The sequence below is a fragment of the Oxyura jamaicensis genome, chromosome 4, assembly GCF_011077185.1.
Source record: "Oxyura jamaicensis isolate SHBP4307 breed ruddy duck chromosome 4, BPBGC_Ojam_1.0, whole genome shotgun sequence".
Classification (NCBI taxonomy): domain Eukaryota; kingdom Metazoa; phylum Chordata; class Aves; order Anseriformes; family Anatidae; genus Oxyura; species Oxyura jamaicensis.
In genome coordinates, this window is record NC_048896.1 from 36,958,808 (window position 1) to 36,984,177 (window position 25,370).

At 42.6% G+C, this 25,370-nt stretch overlaps 1 protein-coding gene across 5 annotated transcripts in view; it reads right to left on the reverse strand.

Moving 5' to 3' along the window:
- The window catches only part of IRF2 (interferon regulatory factor 2), a 42,009-nt gene continuing 16,639 nt past the window's right edge, over positions 1-25,370 (reverse strand). For 3 of the 5 annotated variants that reach the window (XM_035323843.1, XM_035323840.1, XM_035323844.1), the window contains exons 2-9: positions 23,809-23,916; positions 18,331-18,430; positions 17,533-17,709; positions 14,959-15,005; positions 11,219-11,330; positions 7,236-7,400; positions 2,666-2,712; positions 1-1,350 (exon numbers count right to left, since the gene is read on the reverse strand). In XM_035323843.1, coding sequence (XP_035179734.1) covers positions 1,039-1,350; positions 2,666-2,712; positions 7,236-7,400; positions 11,219-11,330; positions 14,959-15,005; positions 17,533-17,709; positions 18,331-18,430; positions 23,809-23,895 — 1,047 coding nt within the window. In that variant the 5' untranslated portion in view covers positions 23,896-23,916 and the 3' untranslated portion in view covers positions 1-1,038. Of the gene's footprint in view, positions 1,351-2,665; positions 2,713-7,235; positions 7,401-11,218; positions 11,331-14,958; positions 15,006-17,532; positions 17,710-18,330; positions 18,431-23,808; positions 24,329-24,865; positions 24,993-25,370 lie in introns of those variants that run through there. The other 2 variants (XM_035323842.1, XM_035323841.1) reach the window with 2 other exon arrangements.

Genomic DNA, 25,370 nt, shown 5'->3' on the forward strand with positions numbered 1-25,370 from the left:
TTATTAAAAATTTAACTATATACCATATTTATTATCAATCCACAGGATAATCTGATTGCTACATGAGCTCATAAAAGCTATTTCACCTTTACAAAATTAAAAAAAAAAAAAATGTGCCACAAGGATGTAATAACTGCTGATAACCAAGGACTGATTCTTAAAATTATAAATTTGCTGTAGAAAAGATTAAAAAAAATTATATTCACTTTAGAATTTTATTTTGAATAAAATATTCCCCTGTATAAAAAATAAAAAAGCTTGCTCTGGTTAGAATTAGAGTATTTTTCTTCTTCTTTTTTAAATCTGGGAATTTGCATAATATCTCTGTAATAGTTTTTTTTTTCCTATTGTACCACGCGGCATTCAAGCATAGCAGATTAGAAAACAAACATGAGAAAAGCAGTCTTAAAATGTATGAAATCCACATGGGAAGTTTTAACTTCCTTTCCTTTCCTCTATTCTTTAAAGACACTTTAGCAAGAATAGCCTTGGAAAAGAATACAGGTGGGGAGGGACCTTCAATGTGCCATTAAGTAGAGCAAGGTAATAAAAGGCCTTTCATAAGTGCTTTCTTAATAAGGTGCAGAAGCAGACTGCAACGTTGCTAGTACTGCACTATGTACAATATTCACAATAGATTTTTTATTTAAAAATATTCCAGCTAGTTCACATTTTCTCTTCCATTCTGAGGCTTTCAGTTCCATCACAGCCTTGACAGCAAGAAGCGCAGCAGCACCACTTCCTTTGTGGTCGGTTGGTCCTCATATAAAACACTGGAACCTGCGAGTGGGCCAAAGTTCTTGGGTTTTTCCTACCTAGCAACCTTGGAAGTCCGTCTGGGTTCAGGTGTACATACTGATGGCTGGAGTCCTGAGTTAAAACACTCCGGCACTGGAGTCGGACACAGCAATGTTTTATATTGCCAAGGCTTTCTTTACCTTAGATTTGTCTAATGTGCGTCAAGGGATGAACCTCTCCTAGAGAAACATAAAATACAAAACCAAACAAAACAAAGCTAAAAAACACACTGTCAAAGGCTTAGCAGCTCTTGACTCTCGACTGGGTGATGTCTGACGTTTTCTTGATGACGCTTGCCCGTGTCTCGCGGTCTGGCCGGCTGCTGCTAGTGGAGGCTGTGGACACTACTTGTGGCAGGGGGATGTCTGGGAACGGGGGCCAGGAGCTGTTGTAAGGCAGTGGGCAGCTTTCTTCTTTGATGGTCACCTGCAGGTCAGGCTTGTTGGCAACAAAAGTGGCCATGCTGGGAAGCGTATGAGAAGTGTTCCTCATTCCCAGATTGCTGAGATACTGTTTGCCTTCAATGTTTTTCTTCTGCCAATGAAGTCGTCCCTACAAAGGGGGAAGAAGAATGAGGAAAGAATACATGAGTGAATGCACTTTGTAAGGTGCTCACAGGAACAAGATGAAGACTGAAACATCCACAAATTGCACAGGAGTTACCCGCTCTCTTAAAGCCTACCTGCTGACTTTGAATGTCTTTGCTCTCTGACATTTCTCCCTTTAGGAAGTCCTATATCTTAACCTTGGTGGCTCTCCAGCACTCCGGAGACTCTGCCCACCCTTCTGATGGAAAAGGAAGGCCTTACTGCCTGTGTGTCAGACACCGAGTCGGACACAGAAGACCAAAAACTCAAGAGCATCAAATGGAAGTCTCCTCCATTACTGGGAAGAGCATCCTCCTGCCAACAGGCAGGTACAGAGACTCAACACCTTTCAAACAGCACCACCCACATTGTCAACACAGGTAAGGCTGCTGGGAAAGCCAATGTCCCTTGATAGCATGTCCACCATCACAGCTATGAGGTTTGCCAAGGGAACACGAGCATCCTCTTCCTTCCACATCACACATGCCACAAAAGCATGTTCTGTCAAAGGAGGGTCCTCAGTGGGTCTGGGGAGCCACGGAGCTCCCACCTCAGTCACCACTGGTGAAGTAGCTGGTGGATTCCCACACTTCTCTCTTACCGGCTACACAAACCCTCCTGGGGCGTTTTACTGAGCTTCGGGCTTCACCAAAGCAGGAAAGACTAGCAGCCCATACAGCCCGCTGGTACAGGGCACGGCAAGAAACGCTGTTAGAACCACGCGGGCAGCAGTAGCTGATGCTGAGTGCTAACTCGGTCTTCGCTTCTCAGGAAAGCCTTCTGCCTCACATATCTCAAACATTCAAGTTGCATTTCTATCATACATGTAAACATTTCCTCCAATTGTATGAGTTCAGATGCCATTTAAGGAAAACAAAGTGAGCATGCTTCCAGCTGAAATAAAATGCTCGCTGCCCAGCAATGTCAATGCATAGTGCACACACACACAGAGCACATGACAAAGTCCATGGGGTTGCTCCTTATTCACAAACTAGCTGGCACTGTCGATGGTTCAACAGAGTATTTTCTTATGCAAATTTATCTCCTTGTAGTTTTGACAGATGAGGAAGAAGGAACTTGCAGCGATATCCGTTCTGCTAGAAAATCATCCAAACATTTGTATCCTTTGAACCTTTCTAGTTTGTTTTTTTTCTCTCTCTCAGCTTTTAAAACTGAATGTTTCAGTGGTAGGCAGTTGCAAACATAGAAGAGGAAAGAATACCTCTGGACATAATTTTGAGATCTTGCTCCAAAGTGTTTAGACTCCAGAAAGCACTTACCTCTGTGTTTTCTTCATCACTTGGAACGCTGTCAGTCGTTTCACTTTCTGTCAAACAAAATGGAAGCAAAAATGAAACTCATGTTATTTTATCTACAGTAGCAAAATCCAGCTGAAGAGGCTCGATCCACTTCAAACAAGTATAAGCAAACAGGGCCAGGCCAAACAAGCAGAAAACAATAGCAAAGCATGGACCCCCTGTGAAGTAATCAAAGGGCTAGACCACATGGCATCGTTGAACGACTGGAGTAAATTCACATGGTTATCATGGTTAACACAGGCACACCCTGGGAAAGACAGCAACAGAGGTGGAAGAAGCAGATCTGTGTAACTACCCATACTTCTGGGCAGAGGGAGGAAACTCGTGCTGGCAGGGATTGCCCCCTCTCCCTCACCTGCTCTGGGCAGCTTGAGGCCCAGCTATGGGCAAAGTCCTTTCCAATCCTTATTTTTATCTCCCTGCAAAACCATCTACAACTCCACCCCAGAGGAGATAAGTGTGTTTTTGTTTCATAAACTGTTATCTCAATCTGCCACCTCAAGGGCTCGTTGCCACTTCTTGCACTTTATTACTACTGGTTTACTTCGGTTTTACTTAATTCTTGCCACCCTTGCCCAGTCCTTCAGCCTGTTTCTCTGCCCTCCACCCACGACTCCAGCACAGAGAAATGTAATTACATTCTGCACCAAAGCAGGACAGCCCCATGGCCTCCTACCCCTGCATACTGCCTCCCTGGCCCTCACCATTTCAACCAGAGCACAAATACACGTGCACACACACAAGCTGCCACCCCTCTGCACCAAGGGACAGGCCAGCAGCTCCAGCAGGACAGCCATCCTCCTGCAGCTCAGCCCTTGCTTGCAGAAGAGCCCCAAAGCCAGGGCTTTCAGTTGTATTTTCAAGCCCTCTAGACGTCCCTGCCTGAACAGTGGTTGGACCAGAGGACCTCCCCTGCGAGTCTCCAGAGCTCCTCAAGAGAAGTCTTGAGGCTTGGCTAAGGACAAGGTTTGGGCAGTGGGCCATAAACTTATGGTCTGAATTGCTCCTTCAGACATAAGGATGTAAACTGCACCCAGTTTACATCCTTTTACTGAAGCAAGGAAGCTGGCAGCTCAGCTACTGAATACGCTAACTTCCACAGCTGATGCTTCACCTACTCCACAGTCCCAGCCTCAGCATGCAGCAAGCAGAGGATCTGACTGTGAAGCTCTATGAAGTTAACAAACTGCAGGGCCCCTCGTTCACTGGCCCAGGTAAAGAGAGATGTGACAACGTGATAAAGATGTCCATTAAGCCAGACTGGGGGGAGGAGAGGCAGAAAGTAATCTGTTCAAAAGGAGAAATGGCCCCGGAGATAGCGTCAATAAGAGGAATCAACACAGAGACAAGAAGCAGATATTCCTTGACATGAAGAAACATGTGGCAACAAAAAAAGGGTGATGCAGATGAAAAGGAATCCATCCTTGATGTTTATACATAACAAAATGCTGAGCAAGAGATAGCACTATAGTTAGCAAAGCCAGGGAAGCTAGCCACTCGGGTATGGAAAGTTAGAGAGGCTATTTGAATCAAGAAGGTTATTTGTATCGGTGTCAAACAAGACAAGGTTGACAAGAACAGCCTTGGTACTAAAAACATGGATTTCAAAGACGTTAGTGGAAATATGAGGAAACTCGTAAGGGCCAGACATATCATTTGCCTGTGTAACCTCAGAAAGGAACTAGAGGTGTTTTTGAAATAAAACAGATTTATGTAGGACAGCTGATACCTCCAGCTACTTTTTTGTTGTTGTTGTTTCAGAAGAGCTAAACTAACTGCTCTTGCACAGCTGTTCTGGTCATACTCTTTCCTGCCAATCTGTGGTAGCACCTGACAGAGGAGGCAACCCAGCAAAGCCATGAGGGCAGGTTCCGGGCTCCTTTATGGACTTGTGCGTAAGATAAAAAATCCAAAATAGTCACAAGAACATCCTACAAACGTCAGGGTTCTGACAAACCCTGTGGTGAAAAATGTGACATTTTTTCTAATATCCAGTTGGACCACGTTCTCTTGCTTCAATTTATGCCCATTGCTTCTCATCTTCCCTCCATGCCTCACTGTGAAGAGCCGTGCTCTACCTTCTCAGTAGCATCCCTGTAGGTATGGATGGGCTGCTGTGAGGGTACCAGGACCATCTCTTCTCCAGGCTGAACAAACCCCAGTCCCTCAATCAGCACTTCCTCACAGGACGAGTGCTCCAGCCTCTCACCATCCTGGCAGCCCTTCCCTGCACTTGCTCCTGTTTGTTGCTTCCTTGGCCTGTGGGACTCAGAACCAGGCCCAGTACTCCAGCAGCAGTGAGGCTAGCACTGAGTAGAGGGGGATAATCACTTGCCTAGCTCTACTAGCCATAGTCCTGAAGGCTGCTGGCCTTCTCTGCAGCCAGGGTGCTCTGCTGGTTTGCGTCCAGCTCACTGCCCACCCCCCTTTCTGCTGAGCTGCTCCCCATTTCAGCAGCCCCAGCCTGAATCGCTGTGAAGGGCTCTTCCTTTCCAAAAACAGCACTTTGCATCTGTCCTTGCTGAACTGGCTGGACTTGGTGATCTTGAAGGGTTTTTCCAAGCTAGATGTTATCATGATTCCGTGAATTTCGTAAGGTTCCCATTGGCCCCTTTCCTACAGACTCTCTGCTTTCTTCTGGACTGTGGCCCTGCCCTTGGCCCTATCAGCTGGTGTCCTTTACTTGGTGTCTGCTGTAAACTTCACAAGTGTGCACTCCACCACCTCCTCTGCTCACTGATGAAGATATTAATCAGGACTTGTTCCAGGACAGACCCTAGAAGTATTCCATGCCTTGCTGGCCTCTGGCTAGACTAACCAGGATCCTCAAGAGCTGTCTCGACATGCATTTAAAGGCATGTCAGTGGCATGAAATCGTCTCTGTGCTATCCTAGTTATGAGTTAGCAGGTCCTGATATAAGTTAGGTCAGCTCAAGACCACCAGGATACTAAGACAACATAAGGGAATAGTAGAAGTAATTCAGACATGCTTCATTTGTGCAGACTTGTTGTATTGACTTTAGGAAAGGTAGCTCAGGACTTGCTCATGTCCGGATGATTCTCTGTTCCTCCCTATTGTCACAGCCCAAGCAACTGCCACGACTTCCAGACCTAGATAGTGGCTCTTGTTTGCATTCCAAGAACTTAGATCCTTTAGCTGATGTTACAAGAAAGCATTGTTGCCACATTCACATAGCCAGGAAAAGTTTTGCAAGAAGCATTTGGAAAAAGGACAAGCGTTTCAAAGGCCGCATCTCCCACTGCTAATATGTTAGAGCACCCCCACCTCGTGCTTTGCAAGGCCCTTCGAAATGCTCTGGCCATTACAGACTAAACATGCTGGGAAGCACGATCATATATCAACGTGTGTGAGACTAACATTGGAGGCTATTCAAAAGAACAACTATTCACCCAGACCCAAAGATAAAAATTCCTACATACATATTTTATGAAAACATGTCTGGAACTAATTCAGCCTAACGAGTCAAAGACAAAACCATGTGTAAAATAATAAATTGTACTGGTAACAATTAATACTCAAGTTTGCCTAAAAAGATGACTTTTCTGTTTCTGCCTCAGTATCCTGAGGCTTGCAAGTCAGCAATATGTTAAAAAAGGAAGGACAGGTTGGATATGAAACTTTTTCTACTTTCAAATGTGGTTTTGCCCTGTTTCCTACGGAAATAAGGCTTATGTGATTGCAAGGACTCTATATAGCGTGCCCATGTGTGCATTTGTATCTGTTCTCCCCTTGCAACTTCTGAATACGTTGTCAGTCTTAGATAAGGGATTAATAAGTGCCAAGACTCTTAACTTCCTACCAGTTTTATGAAAATAATGGGCCAGATAAAAATGAGAAACCATTAGCATCCTGACTCAGGGGAAAGCTTGTTATCTCAACCCTTACTAGATATCAGAGAATCCAGATGGAAGACAGACGTTGGAAGCCAGACTTCCACAGACCACTTATTATCAGTCACTACATGGCTGTTCCAGTCTGCAGACTATATGCAACAAGACAAATCCACTCCTCCAGGGCCCTCAGCTTCACATTTACATGATCTATCCTTAGTGCAGCCCTTAGCATTCTGTACCCACTGTGGTAGGCATCACAGAAACATGCATCAGAGATGACCTTTTATCTTTAAAAGGTCAGGGTGCAAAGGGGACACAATATATTGGCAACATACAATTTGTACCATTGAAAATGTCCCTCTAATAAAAGATGACAAGATCTCTCTGCATAACATCTGAAAAGGTTATTTTTCCATTAATCACAGGCTAAAAACTCCAGCTTACGTTTCCGTCCTTAGATCTGCTGAGTTGTTCCCCAAGGTAAAATGAATATACAGGACTGTGAATTTTTGAGTAAAAATACAGAAGGCAGCAGAATAGACATTTCTGAATCTGTGCCAGGTGCTCTGGAAAAGCCCCCTTTTCCCCTGTGGTGACTCCTGCCTCTTGGCTTGACACTCCTGAGCAAACCTAGTGTCCCCAAACATTTCCAAAAAAGAAACACCATGATGCTTACCTGCATAGGACGAGACAGGGGAGATCTGTAGGGGGTACAGTTGGCTCATGCTGAGGGGCTGTTCATCACTTTCTGTTGTCACCTCTACTACCTGGCAAACATCTGGAGGATTGGCAACTATCACCTGCTCCTCACTGCTGCCATCAAGGTGCGGCTGTCCTACAACTTGGAGTCAGAAGAAAAAATTGATTACTCATTTTATGTCGACTCTGATGAATCTCTAAGAGCTTGTCCTTGGAGACTGCTTGGTATTTGAGTGAAACACAGTCTTTAATATAGCCTCAGCACTTTCTTCCATGTCCACCACCTGCTTTCAGTGGGACTTCTATAGGAAACCTGTGTGATATATTTAGTTTCCATCACCTTCAAAAACATTTCTTTTCCACTTGTGACAACTGAAAATGCCTAACTTTTTCCTGGCTCTCATTCAAAATGCCCTCGAGCCGTCCCCAACACACCAGCTGTCCAGACTCTTTCCTAGGGAAGACCACGGCCACACTCTCCCTTCACCAGGGCATACAGACAACAGCTATCTCTCCTAATCTGGGAAGCATCCTCACCCAACAAGCTGCCAACGTCCCATAGCCTCTGGATGCTCTCGTGTAAATTATGCATCATGAAAGCAAATGGGTCAGAACAGGCGTGCAAAAAATGGTCACATGGTTGCGTAAAATATGCTAGAAAGCTGATTTATAAATGACATGAATCTGCCAAAAATTTCCTCTCCAATTAGATGCTTATTCTCACTGATCCTTGCAATGCCAGTGGTGGCATGTGGAAAATCGCAGTTGCACTGCTAGTCTGTAGTCCCCGTGGTCTGTGACTGACAGCTACAGTCTGGTTAGTTATTAACAGATGGTTTTCCTATTCCCCCATGCACATAATATTTAATACCAAAGAAACATTACTTATTTCTACAAAGTGAAAGCACCATGGATGCGTTGTGAGCATCCCAAAATACTTTGCAGACACTAGCCGTGCTACAGAACACCCTCTTGAAACAGGGGAATAAGCTTAGAAATTACTCAGCAAAGAAGTACTATTGTAAAGGCCAAAACCTCAGTTATCTGGAGCAGCTTGAGACAATTCTCTTTGCCTTGTACAACCCCCCTTTTGATCCCAGCAGTATGAACACATTAATCCAGCAGTGAGCTGAAAGCCACTAGGTAGATCAGGAGAACATGGATGTACAGAGCCACCTTAGGGGATGGCTAACCTGAATCCGCAGCTGTTCAAGAGAAAGGGAAGGACTACAGATATTCTTACACTGGACCACAAAACATCAAAAGAAACAACCTTCATACAGATATATCCCCACCAAATTCAACAAGAGTTTGGAAATATTTTGTGCCGGAGGAAATGGTTCAGATTTATTTGTGTTTTGTGAACTGTTTTTAGTCTTAAAACACACTGTGCAGTGATAAATGCCTATTTTGAGTTTTACATAGGAACAACTCTACTAAATCTTTCAGGCCTCAGTAGTCCATTCCACTTGGTAATGTCATTCTGGAGCTGGCCAATACTGGAGTTTCAAAGGACAGCCACAATTTATTCACTGAGCTATATGGTATCATTAGGAAATCAGACAGCATATTTTTATTCTAGATTCATGATGGAGAAAAATGTGGTTAGTGAAGCACAGTACATCTTGAAATTCTTCTGTTAAGTGACCTAAGTACTCTGATTATTAATTAAAAGAGAAAAAGCAAAAGATACTATCTTTTCCTGGACGGATTCAGGTAAATATACATGAACGCACATGTATATACACAAAACCCATTCCTGCCTTCTATCTTTAGACAAGGTAAGAACACGATGTTTTGAAAAAGAAAAGTGACAGGTTTTTCTCCCAGGGAAAAGCTTTGTGAAGTGCCAGCCAACTTCTGGCAACTCCCCCAAAGCCTGGGGGATGTGCATTCTATAAGACAATTCCAACATATAGAAAATTACATACATACCAGGTAGTCTTTTTTTTTTTTTTTTTCATTTGGACCACTACAATTACTACCATTTTGTTGTAGATATTTTGTTGTCACTTTTCCTGGTTCTGAAAGGACCTGCTTTTTATTGAGTGGGGGGGTGTGTGTGTGTGTGCAGGAGCACATGCATGTGCACACTCACAACCACACACACATAGAGTTAATTTTTATCCAGGAGAAACCAGTATTGTGCAACACTGTTGGGATAAGAACAGGCCATCTGCGCTGTTTTATCTTTCTCCTCAAGACCTGAAGAATTCTTACCCACCCCACGAGATAATTTCAGTGCAGCAAAAAATACTGCTCACTTGGGCAATGTGCCACCACTCTTCCTTCAGCTGCACGTATGTCAGAAACACTGCAAGTGCTGTTTGTCTTTTCTCCCCACCACTTGACTTCCCTCCTTTCTGCAGAATATATCTATTTTACCCTTTCCCCCCTGTTTACATTAAATACCAGCCTGGAGTACTAAATAAGGACTTCTCTCCTCAGACTGGATAAGCAGCACACTCAGAAGCCATTAATTAAACAACACTGGATCACAGTTACGCACCCAAACCTTGTTGTTCCACCTCTGAAAATGGATGCTAGGTCTACCCATAGGAGCACAGGGAAAAAATGAAAAATGAAAGCCCTTAAGGTGCAAGTTCAGTTCTACTCCTCTGAACATCTTGCTCGGTTTCCATGTTAGCCCCTTTACCACTTTTACACTGATGTTACCAGTATGGCTCCTGTCCTGTAAATTACTAAGATCTGCTATGGTACAACACGCATTCATCTCACAATAAAGTTTAACAGGAGTTCAGGATACACCGCACTGTACAAAACTGAGCTGTTGCAGCAAAATTACTCTCTTGGATTTGGGGGAACAGCAGGTACATTTCAAAGAATGCTGTTAATTGATCTCTGTTTGACTTCAAGGTTGTAAAATAAAGCAAAAGTGAATGAAGCTTCCTTGCTGGGGCTGCATATCAGCCTTGGTGTATTTCAGATTTGTTTATGAGTCAGTCAGTAAATATACCTCACTACTGTGCTATTCCTTTGAGTTATAAAGCCCTCTGTAATAGTAGGAAAAAAAATCATGCCCCAAAGCAAGAGATGATTAAACAAACGGCCATAATGAGAGCAAAAGGACTTCTAAAACATAGAAGTACTTGGAGGAATGACTTCATGAAAAGCTCTGTGACCAAAAAAATTGGGTAGCAAAAAAAGTCACTGCATGTAATTTCTGCCATCTTTGCGAACAGAAGATTAGTATATTTTTCAAACACTTCTTCCTCATATATAAGAGTGGAATTCTAGAGAAAATGGTATATGGCTCACATTTCTAAGATTCCTCACTACAGTCACAACCTTAGCTGAAAAAGAGCTGTCAAGAACAGCCCCATTATTCTACCAAGGTCCAATTATTCACATTCCTCAAAGATGATATCTAATTCCTAATGTACTCGTTTCTAAATACGGTCTTCACTGATCTTTCTTGTTAGCTCTGTGATGTTAAGAAGGACTCTGCTACTGAGGTAAAAGAACTGAGGTCCTCTATTTCATCTGTGGGTTTAAATTCACAAATAAAACGTTAACCTATACGAACCTGTTCTTTGAGCAATGGGAAACCATGGTCCAACTTTGGTTTAACTCCCACCGACACTGGCTACAATATCCTCGTAGCTGAAGACTACCCTGTATAGTAAGTTAATATCAGGAAAAGCCACCTGAAAAAGTTTGTAAAAGCTTTGTTCTCAGGGGAACAACCATGCTGCAGAAGTGCTGCTCACTGTCTCTACAAGGCGGCGGGGCTGGCCCACAAGCAGGACCTTGCACGGCTTGGGCTAGCAAAAAGCATGTAGACAATTATAACTGTGTTGTTTTCCAAAGTGCAAAATAACTGCTGGAAAGGTGAGTTTGGCAGAGTCAGAAGTTTATTTCTGGTATCACCTATTTCACGAAATCGTGTTTTAATTCACCTGTATGCTTAGCATATATGAAAAGCATAGTAGTACTTACCTACAATGTTCACTGTACTGTCAACTTCATTTTTTATACTGGAGGACAGGAAATAGTCAGAAGTGACATCATTTAGCCCATTAATCCCAAAAGATGATTCAACTGGCTCTTGCTAGAATGAAAACAGTACAGTTGGGTCAGGGTTGATTTATTTTAGGAGCCTGGACTCAGTTCATCCCTTTTTTCTGAGACGGTAATAAATTAAATCACTTCTGCCTGCCGCATAGCCACTGCTCTGTTAGACACAGTTTCAGAACAAGTAATTTGGTTTTCTGAGAAGAAGCCAGAGTTTATTTCATTTCCAAATCTTCAGCTTTGAAACTAAAGCTATTTTTAATTTTCAGATTTAGAGTGAGCCTTTAGAGAGCAAGAAATTAGTGTGCTATTTACTACAAGAGATTAACATTTGGAGCAAACAAAGAAGAAACATTGCTTTAAAATGTATTCTATTTAATATTCATCCTCTCTCCCTTCCAAACATGCTGTATCTCTTAGCACTCTCTTAAAGGAAGCCTTAGCTCCAGCATAGTAATTACTAAATTCTAGTCTTAATTTTTCTCTGCAGCAAGCCTGAAAGCAAACCAAGATGTTTACACTAAATACAGCCTTTTAGATCACATCATAAACATTACCACAGGGCAACAGCGTTGGGAAAACACCACCTGTTCTACATACACTGAGCTGTCCACAAGATGCATACTCTGTAGGTCTGGTACATTCAAATGGGAATCTAAAATCCCCCCTTCAGACTAGACACCAAAAATTTAATTCCACAAACTCGGGACTTCTTAAAAAGTTTTAGACACTTTTAAAGAATTAAGTACAAGTCCAACCTCCTCCCTGTTATGGGCTCCTTTATGGGGTCATCATCAGATAGAAAGTCTAAAGTCTTCTGCTCTCATTCTGGGCAGGCAGTGCCGCCACCAAAAGTGAAGTTCTGCGTCGCTCTTGTCCTCATGGCATCTGCAGAGAGGTGCAGAACTGCCAGTGTGATCTGATGCCATGGTATGCCCGTTTTCACTGCTCCACTTCAGCAAGTGTAGGGCAAAGGCAAGCCTCAAGACTTGTGGCACCAGCCTTTCACTGTACGAACCATATGAACTGTTATCGCTGGGACGAAAATTCAGAGGAGAGTGAAGTACTGGTAGCAACTGGGTCTTTGATGAGCCACACTGGTGGTGTCAGCCCACAAGTCAAAGGACCAGAAAAATAGAAAAGATAAAATTAGCTGCTATTGATCCATCCACGAGTACTGACTGCAGAGACAGATGAGGACTCTGCACCAGAGCCCTGGTGTTGTGCAACGCCCTGGCAAACACAGCAGCCCCCATGGGAATGCTGCTCACACTGTAACTCGCTCAGCTTTGCTGAGGCTTAGTTACAGAAAAGTTTATTTAGCTGCCCTTTCAAGCTGCAGAAATAAATATTCATCCTACAACTCAGGTGACGGTGCCAGATCCACAGAGGGACATGGACACTGGCACAGTCAATATTAAAGCACTTAACTTTTCAGTGATGCCTGGAGGAAGCTAAACTGAAAGGACAGGGAAAGGTGTCACTTCAACTTAAACAAATGTCTGAATGGGAAGCTGCATGCATAGCCAAAACTACACGTAAGATAAGGCAGAGATTAAGCCCCAAGCAGGCAGCTCAGCCCTGAACTCTCTTTCAAAGGAAAGAACCTATTTCTCTTTGGGCTGCTCAGATACCTATGGCCTCTCCCCCATTTGCCCCAGGAGATTCATCTGCAAGGCGGGAGACCCACTCTCAGTCCCCCTTGCCTAAAGTGGAGCAGGGATCAGGTATAGGCCAGGCCTCTCACCCACAGCGGGGACGAGGAAGGAAGCGCCCTCTCTGAGCACCCTGCTCAGGCTCGGCCTCACCAGCCCGGCAAGGTCTGGCACCAAGTCTCACCAGCAAGTCCTGGCAGCTCTCCTCAGCCCCACCAGTGGTTGCCTTAGAGCTTTGGACACCCACAGGGTCTGGCAGTGGTGACCCTGTTACCCCACAGAAATTAACAGGCAGGTCATGGAACAGCCTCCCGCTCATCTTCACTAAGCAGAGGTTTTCCAGGTAGCTTCAAGGCTTTCAACAAAAACCACGCAGCTCAGATCTCAGGAATCCGCATCACCAAGCAAAGAAATTTGAGCAGCTTTCAGTGTTCAAAAATGTGCATTTGCACTAACTCATCCACCATCTTTCTTCACAGTTACTGCCTTCAGCACTCAACAGCCTACCTAGCAGTTGCTGGGCTGAATGAGCACCTATTTTAAAAATACAGGCATATTTGGAAGTCAGCTCACGTACACATTTCTCAGAATAAGGGAGAACAGTCAGGAACACTACCTGGCCCCATATCAAAGCCTGCAAAAGGTAAGCAGCCATATCATAATTAGTGGTTGGCGAGCCATATATTCATGGCTATCAGTGGCAGGTATATGTGCTGGAATCATGGCCAGATCAGCTTACTGCTGCTGGGTCATGCGGCCCAATACTTCCACACAGTTCAGGGCAACCAAGCTGGAAGAAAGCACCCCCCAAAAGCTGTGAGCACCTCCCTGCAGGCTCCTACTCACAGGCATAATGCTGTGTGTAATAATCTCACAGACATCACTGGAACTCTCTCAGCAAGCAGTATTCGTGAGATCAGTCTTAATGAAGAGGACAAGACTGTTCAAGCACCTCTGCAGTTTTTCAGGTATTTAATATTTTGACTAAAAGAAAGATTATGAAGAAGGGGAACAGCAAAGTGCTGCTGCCAGGTTTGGGAGGCATTGTGTATTGCCTGACGCTGACCAAAGGACTTTACCAGAATAAAGCAGTGCTCTGACATGTAATTATACAAGTCACAAATCACCAAAAGAGTTTTTGCCTTCCAAATCCAATTGCATTCAAGTCATTTTCCCAGGCCTCAAACATTCACCCGGCTGAGGAATGAGAGCCCCAGTCCCTGACAAGCAAGCAGCAGAGGACCGAGCTGTTCTGTTATGGACATTGCTACATGCTACTGGAGGCCATGTTTTCAGTATTCCAATCCCAGATTTCAATGAAAGACCTGAGAACACAAACTTCAGTGAAGCCTGAAAGTCTGGAAACTTTGCAATTTACTTCATGAAAAAAAATGAAGTTGGACCAAGTCCTGCCACTATTTAACAAGGATCTTCTTTGAGGGGCCTCAGCAGAACTGTGAAACCTATCAAATACCATGCTTTACGGGGAAAGCAAATGGGAGTCTGGGTCCATGCTCTGAGCAAGAAGAAATCTCATATGCTAGCTGGTGAGCTTTACAACTGAATTCCTCCAACTTACAGTGCATGAGCAGAACATGCAGATCCGATAAGACTTCTCCCCCTTGCCTAAATGAAAATGAATTTCCAATGCCTTCTGCACAAAAACTAATTGCTCCAAAAGGTAGTTGCATTGTTCAGAAGCATTCCTTCCATAATTACTTTATTTCTACTTACACAGACAAACAAATGGCAAATGTATTGCCAAAGCTGCCAGTTTTCCAACCTCCAGGCATTGCAACACAAGGGCTGTGTCAACTGATGACGTTAGTCATGGCTGTAACAAGCTTCAGGTTTAAAAAAAAAAAAAAAGTCCAAAATAACTGTAGCTACTTAACCAAACCACATGCATAGGAGATTTGCAAATATCCACCACAAGATACTACTGGGGCTATTAAAAAATTGCAACAGATTGTTTTCACAAGTTCTTACAGTATTAACAGCCATTCTTACCTTAATTTGTTTGAATTTGTCGTCCTTCTCGGACTTTGTTTTTTTTCCTGCAACAACAGAAAGAAGATTTCTTGAAGTTCTCTGTGCCATGAGTTATCCTACATGCCTTCTATATCCACTAAGAAATAGCCCCCAAGTGTGCCTCAAAATAGTAGCACCTCCTAGAAAGGGAGAACTCATTTTGCTTAATTTTAAACTCACTATAAGGCCTGGGCAGTCAAAAATTTACCTTGAGCACTCGGGTTTTGGGTTTTATTTTTGAAGGACTTCAAAAAAGAATCGCGAAGGGACTGAAGAAAGTGATCTCATTCAAAAAAGCAAGGTGAAAAATATGGAAGAATGACATACTAAGAACCTGCAACTGTTAAAGGAGAAGCAAACTTGAGAAAAATACTCAAAGAAAATAAAATAGCCTAATGCATGCCTAATCACACTTAAGACACACTCACTGTAGCAACGGGAAAAGGGAGATCGTTCTGTAATTTAACGTGTGAAAAGAGATCACAGCAAATTCCAATGAATTTTAGTAAATGGTTGCAACATGGGAGAAGGATTATATATTATAATAAATGCAAATTGGTTATGTAGTCATGCTGGATTTGAGAATGCAGAAGAAAACCCAAGGTGTACAGCCCTCACTAAAGCTCCCGTGCCTTGGCAGACCTCAGCACTGCTGCCCCTGCTGTGTCCTGAAGAGACCCTAACGTGAAAGCTCAGACCTGCTGATGCAAGCTCTGCTCTACCCCGCTGTTTGTACAGACGTGTCCCAGGAATTTCTCCCATCCGTACTACAAGACAGCACTTCGAATTAGAAATGTTTGCAGACAAATTCTTTTGCCCTCACTCATACATAAATATAGCCACATGCCATGTAGAAAGGGCAAGCGAGAATATATACAAGGCCCGAAGTATGTCAGTTGTAGAGTAACTGCATTTGTGGTGGAATCTTCTCCTGCACAGAGCTCCAGAATCTCATTTTTCATGATGAACTTTTCTAGTTCTTACAGCTATGAGAGGAATCTACCACAATGGGACAGATTGTGGTTCATGGATATATGCCTGAATGTAAGAAATACAACACAGATGAGAGATTGGAAACAGTTCCAAAGCAAAAATTCTGCTTTTTCCAGATTGATCTTCATTTCATAGTATGATTCTGCCCCCAAAATGCCAGAGTTAAATGTTTCAAATCACAGTTACCTTAAATTTAAGATGTACCTTTTACTTCTCAATTCGAGAAAATAATAGATTGAGCACTAGGTGAACTGGATGTGATTTTAGAGGAGCATTATGCATTCGGATGGCAGGTTATCTTTTCATCCAATACTTGTAGGCACTGGACGATACCAGAGGAACAAGGAAGCCCATCTTCTACTCCATTAGACAATAACAAAGTCATAAAGAAGCCAGTGTTTCTGCTCAAAAGAAACCACTCACGAGATTGACCTGGTGGTTAGATCTTCTCCTGTCATGTAGGAGACCTAACACCTAAGCCAAATCTGGGGAATTTAAACAGTTTCTCACTTCACCACTACCATGCCATGGGGGCAAAGAGGACAGCCTTTGTTGCTGGTTTTTTTTTTTTTTTTTCATGGCCTAGTTTACCTATGCAACTAAAGAAGTGGCAACATGGTTTAACATTCTGAACAGAGAAGTGTCCTCCTAGGATGTCAAACCTGGGAGTTTGTTCCTTATATAGGAAACCCAGATTTTGAGCTGAATTTGAGCTCCCAGTTCCACATGGCAGCTGAGTTTGGTCCCTGCAACCTACAGAACCAGCTTTTCTATGTAGGCCACAGCTATGCTCAAGTGTACTGCTCCCACTCAGCTAAAAAGAGTGTGAGTTTATTTCTATCCTTGCTTGGAAAAAAGACAGAAAAATGCTTGCCACCATATTCTGAATAAGCTTTACTGTGTGAAACGCACGGATGTTGAACATCCTCTACTCAGCCTCCTTGACTGAAGGAGACCCAGTTCTCTCATGAGAGGTAGGGAATAAGCAGATATGGCTTTATGCTGCCTTCATTCACTAGGATACCTCACAGGGACTGTGATGTTGAAAATGGTGCCACAGAAAAATGAATAGGGGCTCTCCTCTGTGGTATTCTCAGCTTCCTAAAACTGTGCTTTAGTTCAGCACTGATATTAACACCTCCCGCAGGAAACATTTTTCCTGATTCAAGTTAGGGGTGTTTGTCACTCTGCAAATCTTCAGCTGCTTATGCCATATCACTGTCCCCTATCAAACTTGGCCCATTTGGCAGCAGTTACTGGCAGCCCCAAAATTTAAGCAAGCAAGGTACATGGGACTAGCACCTGAACACAGCTCCATCGGCTTTAACAGAGCTATCACCACTTACAGAGACCACCAGTTATCGTATCTTATTGATCCTCTCTCAACTGAGCTTGTTCTCTTAATTGAATGCAGACCATTTTTCATTCAGAAGTTCTGGGGAACACCTGGATAGAATAGTCCAACTTTACAGCAGGAGAAGTAAAACTGGCACATTATGCAGACCCCATACTAGCAATGAACCCAACACCGATTTCACACTCGCAACCTCTCTCCTCTACCTTTTTTGGAAGGTCTTTCAGATAGTGGCAGCATCCGGTACACCCTGAAGGCATTGTTTCCTTTCTTTATACTTTTGTCCTTCACTTCTTCTATATCAGGCAGAGAGTTCATAGCACATCGGAAGTTTGCTTTCCATGTCTTTGGATCAGGTTTATCTACCCCCGACTGGTATTTTCCTAAGCAAGAAAAGAGAGTTAGGCACACACGATGCATAACTGAATACCTAAGGCAGACTAAGAGCAACGTAGGTTAACTCTGAGGCATTAGTCTTTGGTTCCCAAGATGGGCATTCAAACAACAGCTGAGGTTGCAAGAGAAAGCGAATGCTACGATCTCATTCTCATGCATGTTTCTAGAACACATGATTAAAAACAGTTTCTGTTCAAGAAAGACCTAGGGCACTATGGATCAGATGCAACTCTACAACAACGTGGAAAAGCTTGCACAGCATTTACCTTTATTATGTCTGGCTCAAATCCATAGAAACACAAAAAGCCTAAGGGCCCAAGTCTACAAAGTGCTGAGCATGCTCTACTCCAAACAATTTTGAACCCAATCTTGTTAACGTTTAAATCAATTAAGTTTTACTGTGTTCCTCAAATGCAAATGACTTATGGCCATTCAATAAAGCTGGGGAGTACTGCAGACCTTGAAAAAAGCACTTAAGCCTCCCACAGATCTGGAAGCTTCAATTCACTTGCTGTGTTAGTAAAAGCGAAGACATGAAAGGAGGAAAATACAACTCTTAAAGGGAAAACAAAGGGAAAATCTGTCCTGCAAAAAGAGAGTCCCAATACCTGTGTGAATTGCCCAGTTTCTAAATAAGGGAGCATCTTTTTCAACATCCCACCCATGTCTTGCAGCATGCATCCATGGAATCTGAAAAATCTTCTTCTCCTGGAAGGGAAAACAAACAGGAAATGCCGATATTGATTGACTTGAGGGATTTTCTGATGACTTTAAGTCACCCATTTAAAAATGCACTTCCAGCATCTGCAAATGTTTTGCTTCCTTCTAACCCAGTGCTGCTGTCACTGAACTCACTAGGAAAACATCCACTGGCGTCAGTGAAAGCAGAATACAGCCCCAAGTATATGAAATACTCAGATGCCCCTTCATGGACTACGAGATGGCAGCTTTCCAAGCTGACACATGGATAAAACATTCAGTGCTACACATTTCTAAACATTTAAAATGAGGGCTAGTTTTGGCAGCATGGACACTTTTATGATTAGAAAAATCAGATACAAAAGTAAACAACCAGAGGAACAGAGCTAATTCAAGGGATTTAGAATTCAGCCAGTAAAACACTAGCATGGTGAAAGAAAGGGCTATCTCAAACATATGAGCTAATCAAACAGGGAATGTATCAAATGTAGACTTCTCTGCAATGGGATAAAAAATGATACAGGACACCCATGTGCAGGGGTGGAATTAAAAGTAGCTAAACTTCTTTTAGTTCAGAAACTTCAGGTCGAAGAAAAGCAGATTTAAAGCAATCCAAAGGAAGGCTTGTTTGTTTGTTTACACAACACATAGTTAAACCAGGGCGTGCCTTATATAGTGGAAGTATAAACCAATAAAGGGAACAGAAAAACTTGTGGAAGATGGTACGCTGGTGACTGTTAAAGATGATGGGTTCATATGCAACTCCACCTCTGGGAGCACAATGCCTTTCAGAGCACAGGAGTGGGAAGAATCATATTCCCTCTGTGGTGTCTCCTTTACTCCTTCCACGAGCACTTGGCCCAGGCCATCATCAAAGATAGGATACTAGGCCAGATGGATGCTGGGTCAGATGTGCTTTCATATCGTGTAACACAGGAAAGAATTGCTATGTAATGACCTAGGGGGTTGCATAAGAACACTTTATGCTCATTTCTGCAAAGCCATGAAAAAGGGTTTTGTTCCACAAACAAAATCCTCCTCTTAGGCAGGATACACCTTACCTGGCTTCAAATACAGACATCTTACACTATAAGCGCCACCCCTACAGGTTTAGATTTCTTTCACAGCTAGTGAAGATAAAAGCACTTTCAGGGCACAATTTCCTTCAACTCACCAACTGAATTACAACCCCAAAGTGCCTCTTTCTCTCCATTAACTGCAAACAACTTTAGACAGGCAGCCCTCATTTAAATGACTGCTTTGTAGATGTCTAAGGTCGGGTGAGATAAATCCTTTGCCCGCCCCCTTCCTCCAACAACAGCTTTTCTTCCTTGTCTGTCAGGTTAATATTTCGCTAATGTCAAGGTTAGGCTTATTTCTTTTATTTTCTGGTTGATCTTTGCTTTTTTGAGCCTGCATTTTTTGTCACCTTCAACTATTTTCTCCAATGCCTTCCCATTTACATTCGTTTGTTCAGAACAGCACTCTTCCCTTTTCGTTTCACCTGTTCTTTAATTTGGTGAAATCACAGATTTAACATTCTCCACTCTCCTTCAAACTCTCACACACTCCTTCTTCCTCTTCATCTATTCTTCATCATTTGCCTCACGTGCCTTTTGCCTCCTATCTCTTCCGCGTCTACATATTTAAAACATCCTATAGATATGCTCTCCTCTTTCCCCAAGTAAAGTTGGTCTAAAGAAAGCTTCAACCCCACTCTCCCGTGGTCCACACCTCTACTGTGTTCATTGAAGTGAGAATAAGCTCTATTGCCTTTACTCTCCTGCAGACAATGATTAATGTGAAAAAAATAGAAGCCCATTAAAAAAACCTACCAACAAGAACTGCAGGAATAGACCAGACTAAAAAATCTTCTCATGTCTGGTGATAGGAAGAAGTTTCAACAATGCTACACGACATATTCTCTAATGAAATCCAAGAAGTTCTTTAGGAACTTGCAGACTGAATAAGACTACAGATACAGCACCATGTCACCATCAGTGGTACTCACTGCTTCAAAGAAGGTGCAAGGACCTTCTCAACAGCAGTCTAAGTGTCCGTTACAGAAAGTTCTTCCTAATTCCAGCCGTCTCGAAGCGCAAGGGCTTACAGCATATTGTAATATAAATAACAAAATCATAGAATCTACATGTATTATAACTTTAAAATATAAATAATTTTACATATAGAAACATTTTCTGACCAATTATCTAAAAATCTAATTTTCTCTGAAGCCCCACAGGACTGCTTACTGCAACAATACCATGTGGCTATGCTTCCAGGGCATTCTGCTCTAGTTTATCTAGATCCTCCCTATTTAAATATTATTTATTTCACAAATCCTTCTTCAGTTCATGTTTATTAATAATGACATTAATAGAAAAAGGCTCAGCACTGATTTTTCTTAGACTTGGAAAATCAAGAGCTCTCTTATGCTGCACTTCATCACCGCACGTTTGTGTAGGAGTCTTGAGTTTGTATAAAAAGTTAGGCTCACCCAAAGTCAAAAGCACAACCCAGAAAACTGCTGCTGCATAACAGCAATTGCTACCACAATCCAGTGGGGATATGGAAAGGGAAAAGGTGTCACATTCTTAGAAATAAGCAGGAAGAGGAAAACAGTACTGAACACTTGAAACCCTAACAGTGCAAAATGCTCCAGGCAGGTGAATGAGCATGAGATCACAGATTAATTAGAAAGTCATAGGACACATTTTAAATAGTGACCTCCGTTTGGATGGTAATACTCCAAGCAGCCACCAAAGCAGCTGGCTGCCTCTTGGCTCCTGTTACAGCTACTCTGCATGTTTTCACTCTAATTTCCTTTTCCAGATCCATGAGGGACGCTGACCTCCCATTATCCCCCTCCTCACACCACCTCTGCCCTCTGCTGAACTATGTAATTTCCTTCACACCTTCCAGTTTGTCTCCCAGGGATGGTAAAGAAATTCCCTTTCTCCCTTACGCTGTTCAGCCGGATAAGATGTTCACTAGGGAAGTGCACAAGGATTTATTTTTTAAGCCCTGTAGAGAAGGGTTTATTCTGGTGGGGAAAACATTAACAATGCAGTGCAGAACAAAGCAGGAGGTACAATGTGATTAACTGACAGTAGAGGCAAGAATTAGGTAAATCAGCTGTTACCTGACTTGTCATTTTTAACTGAGAGAGGTTTAATTCCTTCCTTGGTCTGGAAAAAATTCCCAAGAAAAGAGAGCCAATGACAAAGAGTGATACTCATTTCTTCAGCAGTTAAACCTTACTTCCTTAAGAGCTGTGCACACAATTGAGTGCCATTCTCTTGCTATCTGCCCCATCTTCTTTACTTTAATGTGAACTGTCCTTTGCCAAACTCTGACTGAAATATACAAACCCTGAAATCCTACAACTTCCAGAGTCAATTCTGTTTGTACAGAATGTGCTGTGACACACATGACACTTTATCATAGATTCCATGCATGGCTTTGTTTATGGTCAGGATTTACAGTAAAAATAGAAATATTTTTGGTTTAATGATTCATTGTTGGAATGGATTTTTAAGCATTTTTAAACAGAAACGCTCAGAAGTGCAATTAGCTTGAGGACAATAAAAGCAACTCGGGATGAACCCAAATCTGAGGGTAGAGTGGGGAACTGAAGTTTTAACAAACGTCAGTGCAGGCCATTTAGCCTGGTGTCCTCCTCCTGATCGGGGCCAGAGCTTTGCTCTAGAAAAAAAAAAAAACAATTTCAAAATACTTTATTTGTCAGACCAGCATTGATCAATGTAGAATATGCTAACTAAGGACAAAATCCCCTACCGACTCTTGCATGCAAACAGCTTACGCCAGAAGCACAAGGCAGAAACCGCTGCAACAACACGATCAGAGAGCGGCCAGCATTAAACAACATGACATGCCTTGCAACACGCCTTTGTAGGCTAGTGGACTGAACTTGAAGAGTGAATCCCTTAGCACAGAGGCAGTGTTTTCATACTGCAGAGCAAGTATGTTTGCAGGGTGTACTGAGAAAGGTTACGTGAACATAACCTGCAACCACCACCACTATATTTAACAGTAACTTGCTCCGATCTGAAATACGGTGCCCGTGATAGAGAAATGATTTTGGAATCAAACAGAAATTTCCAAGAAAGGACTGCATAGGTGGATCATTAGCAGGAGAGACCTGACACAGAAGTAGAGATAGTAAAGGAGGAGAATCCATAGGGACCTGAATATGGCATTCATATTACAAAGACAACAGTAAAAGCTGCTCTCTTCCTCCTTTTCAGCTATGACCCCATTATATAAAAACAAGGACCTACTCAAATTCACAGGGCAGATAACTTGGGAATGGATAAAGCATTATTTATCTACCCAGTCACAGCACGTGAGAGTTACTGATGCAGGATGTTCCTGAGAAACAATATTTATAGGGCCAAAATTTATTGGGCTGATGATAATTTTATAGTCACGAGTGTTCTTAGCTTTGGAAGCCAAAATAAAAATATTAATTTCCATTCTTCAGTTTTAAAAATGAACACCTAAGCACAACAATGACTATCACAGGGATGATACTACACAAACTGGACTAGTGTCTTAAACAGAATGGCAGTTTCTATATTTCTGCACCCATTTTACTGCATTTTTACTCATTTTGATGATAATGTGGACTTTGTAGCTAAAACTGCTACATTCTTTTCAGTGTGCTGAATTACACTTCTGCATACTGCAGAATGCATGTAGTATTTGGGGGGTTTATTACTGTTCAAAGTCTCAAACACACGGTTTTATTCAGCTAATTAAGAAGAATTCTAATTGGGTGCTAACATTTTGGAGCCCACACTTGTGTTCACAGAATATCTAGTGCTCTCTAGAGCCTATGAGAACTATGAGTTCTGGACAAGGAATAGTACTTTTGGGCCTGAAAACAGAAAAACTTAACTGATTTTTCCCAGGATCACTGCTTTGAGAAGTGTAAGAGCATTCACCCAATTCTGAAAGAAGAGACCATCACTTCAGCTTGGAGGTTGATGCAAAATACACTATTCCACCTCAGAAGAGCATTTTGCTCAAAATCTCTCTGATGCTACACGGTGAGTAATTTGTTCCAGCTTAAAAAAAAAAAACTAACGGAGTCTTCAGGACGGTTGTTTCACCGACAAAGAGTTGAAGGAGGAAAAATGCTTACAAACAAGCCACAAATCTAGCAGGCAAATACAGAGAGCTTCAGATCTGGAATGTGAGGCCAGAAGAACAGGTTCAGCAGGAAGCACTCAGCTTTGCCCTCCCTTCTTATGTTACCCCCTTGAAAACCAGGAACACTGATTTACTTATGCAAACCTCTGACACTGCTATTAAGTACCTCTTTCACACACATGCACACGTGTGCACGTGTGCACACATCTTACCTTATTTAGCCATTTCAGCCCTGGTATTGTGTTAGAATTTATTTGTTCTTCCAGCCACGGGCGCATCCGCATTCTTTCGACGGGCATTGTTACCTGCACTGCAAGGAGCTGAAAGGAACAAGGGACAACGTTACTTGTTTTCCTGGCAGAACTGCGGCTCCCCAACCCACCAGCACAACATACAGACTTATTAAAGATTTGCAGGCATTAAACAATTGTAAACATTATGCTGACTTTGGATCTGTATGGGAGCCTCCCCTAGGAGTAACAGAAATGATAGAGCTTTCTCCTCAGAAGAAAAGTCTTCTGGTACAGCTGTATTAGTACACCCTTCACCTGAAGACACAAAGCAATGGCAACAGCTCTTCTGCTTATACAGCTGGACACCAGAGGCCACAAAGAAAATCAGTTATGCTCCAAGAGACCTCTTTTTTTGGCCCGTGTACCTGCATTTGCAGAAGACATTTTTTGCTACAAAAAAAAAAAAAAAAAAGTAACTAAAGGAAAACAAAACAAAGCACAGGAAACACCACTGTACTAGCTAAAACGAGTATCTACTAACTCGACTGTTTTCAGATGGTTCTTTCTGTCCCATAAACTTGATTAAGAGAATTAAAAATATATTCACACCACAGTTATTTGTCAGACACGTTTGGTTCTGGCTGCACAGGATGACCTCCCACACCCCCTCCAGCTTTCTCTGATCAGCCCTGTCACTGATTTCTTTACTACATTTCGATACTGCTTAGCTAGGAAGCGAGTGCTTCACAGCCACTCAGCTGCACCAGGCCGCATCACACTCTTCAGTTAGGGCCCAAACAGACTTCTTTCTCTCACACACGTGCACGTGACCCCGATGCCATTTCCCTGTTTAGAACGGTAAATTATTGACATAAGAGTCCAAAGTCTTGAAGCCAAGACAGATAATTTAAAAAACATTAACCTATCTCAGGCACCACTCCGAAAGTGCCAACCAGCATTAGATGCAGATTAAAGCACCGCATTGAACTCCTGTTAAGCAACCTGCAATCAATCATTTCCACGTGCAAGTACTTGCATTTAGGCTTCTTCTTCTCTCCCTCACTACAGCAGGCTCAGCTCCTTCCTCTCCCCTTTGTTCTTTACATCTGTGTTCACTGCATCATTCTTAACTTCTCTGCTCTGCTATTCTTGTCACCTTTGATCTTAAAAAAAAAAAAAAAGGAGAGAAAAACAAAAAGACTAGGCTACATATTTGAAAGCACACAGCAATGACACAAATGTAAATGGGTTTGTTCTTTTTTCCTATGGGAGTACAGGCATCAGGCAGGCTAACAATTAGGCAGTACCAAGCCCACACCCAGCACAAGAGGAAGAAAAACGTTCAAAGTTTCCTCTCATTGCTCTGAGGACATGTATTTCCTGAAACTAATAGGGAATTAAAACCTGAGCGCAACAATAAGGCTCCCAGATACGCACCAGCAGCAGTGCTCACGCTGATCTCTTAGCAAACTTATTGGCATTTTATCTATTGCTGTGCAGAGCTGGTCACTATAGCTTCAGCCTCAGCCTTTTCCAATGAC